This window comes from Drosophila novamexicana, unplaced genomic scaffold, assembly GCF_003285875.2.
Source record: "Drosophila novamexicana strain 15010-1031.04,08,12 unplaced genomic scaffold, DnovRS2.1 tig00001222-arrow-arrow-pilon, whole genome shotgun sequence".
In the NCBI taxonomy this organism is placed as follows: Eukaryota; Metazoa; Arthropoda; class Insecta; order Diptera; family Drosophilidae; genus Drosophila; species Drosophila novamexicana.
In genome coordinates this window covers 157,863-160,553 of record NW_020824845.1, presented here as the reverse complement: position 1 = coordinate 160,553, position 2,691 = coordinate 157,863, and the positions used below count along the sequence as shown (strand labels likewise).

The 2,691-nt window shown below is 36.2% G+C and overlaps 1 protein-coding gene across 1 annotated transcript; it reads right to left on the bottom strand.

Annotated features, from left to right (window-relative positions):
* Positions 1-1,885, bottom strand: LOC115766791. The gene is made up of 2 exons (XM_030710810.1): positions 132-1,885; positions 1-56 (listed from the first exon to the last, which is right to left on the bottom strand). The coding sequence occupies exon 1, from the start codon at positions 1,812-1,814 to the stop codon at positions 138-140; it is 1,677 nt and encodes a 558-aa protein (XP_030566670.1). The 5' UTR covers positions 1,815-1,885; the 3' UTR covers positions 1-56; positions 132-137.
* Positions 1,886-2,691: the final 806 nt, after the last annotated feature.

Sequence of the window (2,691 nt, the reverse complement as noted above, 5' to 3'; positions counted from 1 at the left end):
TTTTAATTTTCTTCCGATATATTTCGGTTGCACATCGGCAAACCGTCTTCAGGGCACTAACACCAAGATACAAAAAACAATTAACAATTATAATACAATAAATTAAACATTATTTCGAACATTTTACATACATTATTTTACACGTCTGCGCTTTTTGACGTGGAGATTGTTACTGAGGTTGTTTGGCTGTTTAAGAGGTGTCTGTACAAGTGAGCGCAATTTTCTGTGTCTGTCTTGTAGTTTAGTCGTTTGTTGGTTGGTGTGTTAATTATGTGTAGCATTTCCAATGTGTGTCGCTTGTAATAGTGTTGTTCTTGTTGTAAGATTGTTGTTTCATCAAAATTTGGTGTGTGGTTGCTTTTTATACAATGGGTCATAAGTGCTGTTTTCTGTATATTATTTTGATGTCTTAGTTTGAAGTCCGATTTATGTTGACTAATCCTTGTTTTTAGCTTCGATTTTGTTGTACCTATGTAGACACTATTGCACTTGTTGTTGTTTTCCCCGCCACATGGTATTTGGTAAACGACGTTGCTTTTGTCGATCATCGGGATTTTCGACTTTATCTTGTTGAAGAATTTTTGTAATGTATTCGTCGGTTTGTGTGCTACTTTTATATCTTGTTTGTTATAACAGTCTGAGTTTGTGAGGCGTTCTGATAGTCGTGGTACATATATTAGTGATTTGTATATTTTAGCAGGTTCTGTTGGCTTTTTTCTTTCGATTTGTCGTCTTTTTAATAATGTTTTGATTATATTTGGGGGGAAGTCATTTTTGGTCAAGAGTTTTTTGATTTCATGTTCAATTTCTTTGTGGTATATTGTGTCCGATATTTTCATCATTCTATTCATACAGCCTAGTGCTGTATTGATTATCATACTCTTTGGGTGGTTTGAATTGAAGTTGAGTATTCGTCCGGAGGCTATGGGTTTCCTATACCACTTTATTTTGAGTGTGTTGTCCATTCTGCTTACAATAGAGTCTAAAAATGGTAATTTCCCGTCCTTTTCTAATTCCATTGTAAATTTTATCTGTTTGTGGAAGGAATTCAATTCTTTTAGAATATTTTCCACGTCTATTTTGTTCGTTATGGCAAAAAGGTCATCTACATATTTGGTCAAGAGTCTTGGTTTTATTTTTAATTTATCTGTAATCTTGTCCAACAGTTCCTCCATTAATATATCTGCGATTACTGGGGAAGCCGGTGATCCCATTGGCATTCCCTTAAGTTGTGTGTATATTTTGTCTTCGTATTTGAAATATCTGTTTTCCTGTATGCAAAATCTAACTATGTCCATAAATAGTTGTTTCGGTATATTCGTGTGCTCTTCTAATTTGGTCCATTTTTGTCTTATTGTGTCAAGTGCTAATTCTATTGGTATTCTGGGAAATAAGGATACTACGTCAAAAGATACTAATGTTTCCTCTTCTCTAATCTGGGAGTTGTTGACTCTGTCTTTAAAATCTACCGCGTTCTTGATGTTGTACCTAGAGTCCATTGTCAGATTTTTTAATATTTGTATTATATATTTGCACAGCCCGTAAGATGGAGATCCGATGGAAGAACATATTGGTCTCAGTGGTGTTCCTTCCTTGTGTATTTTTGGTAGTCCATATATCCTCGGAGGTACCGCTGTTGTTGTAGTCATCTTATTTCTTTCGTCCTTTGAAATAAGACCCATCTTGAATAATTGTGCTACGAAGGTGTTATTCTTTGTCTGTAGTCTTGATGTCGGATCCAGTCTCAGTGTTCTATACGCGCATAAGTCGTCTAAAATATTTGTCATTTTATTTTTATATTCATCCTCATCCATTGCTACGGTTTTGTTGCCCTTATCCGACGATAGAATTTTAATATTTATATTTTCTTTCAGTAATTTTCGTGTCTGTTCCACTGTGTCCAGTATTGCTCGATCCCTACTGTTTTGGTTGTTCTTGGTTTTATGCTCTTTGACTAACAAAGAGAATTTTGTGCGCGCCGACTCTTGTGTTTCCTTTTCTTTTATTGTTTGCACTAGCTCCTTACCGTCTGCGTTTAGGTTAGTTAAGCTTCGTTCCGATGTTTTACTGTACACATAAAATATAATAACATTACAAAACAAATAAAACAAGAACTAACTAAAGAAAAAAAATATAAATTGGATTCTGCGAAACTGCGTTTACATCCACCGTCTAACTAACTACTAATATTAATTTAGCTTATTTAAAAACTATATCCCATATATTTTTAGACGTTTCTGGGGGAGGCAGGCATCTCTCTTTATACCCGTGACGGGCTTTGGTTGATCCTAGGGACACTTGCACAACTGTGGGCTTTGTTTTTATCCACATTGCTTGCCTTGTCTCCAGCTGAAGAGACAGTTTCCGGGCCAGCGTTTGGGGCTACAAAAGGCAACGTTCGGCATATATGCATAAAGAATTGGCACTCCAAACTCTTGTGGAACTTCTTTTTCAGAGCCGGTCGAGAATCACAAAGATTTAATGTTATTTTTGTCATCTTCGTTATCGGAGACTATAAACGACATTATTTTTGTTGCGTGCTGTCAGCCAAAGGTGCACCGGCAAATACTTGTGCATGTGTTGGCGAGTCTCCGATGATTTGCAACACTGCTCACAACGTTGCACTGGAGCGAGCGCGGTCGAAAGGTTTGGCGCCAATTAAATTTACAGAGATATGATTTAAATATACAT

What these genes read in the sequence shown, in the direction of transcription:
- LOC115766791 (XM_030710810.1), bottom strand. Translation starts at nt 1,814, where the DNA reads ATGGATGAGGATGAATATAAAAATAAAATGACAAATATTTTAGACGAC.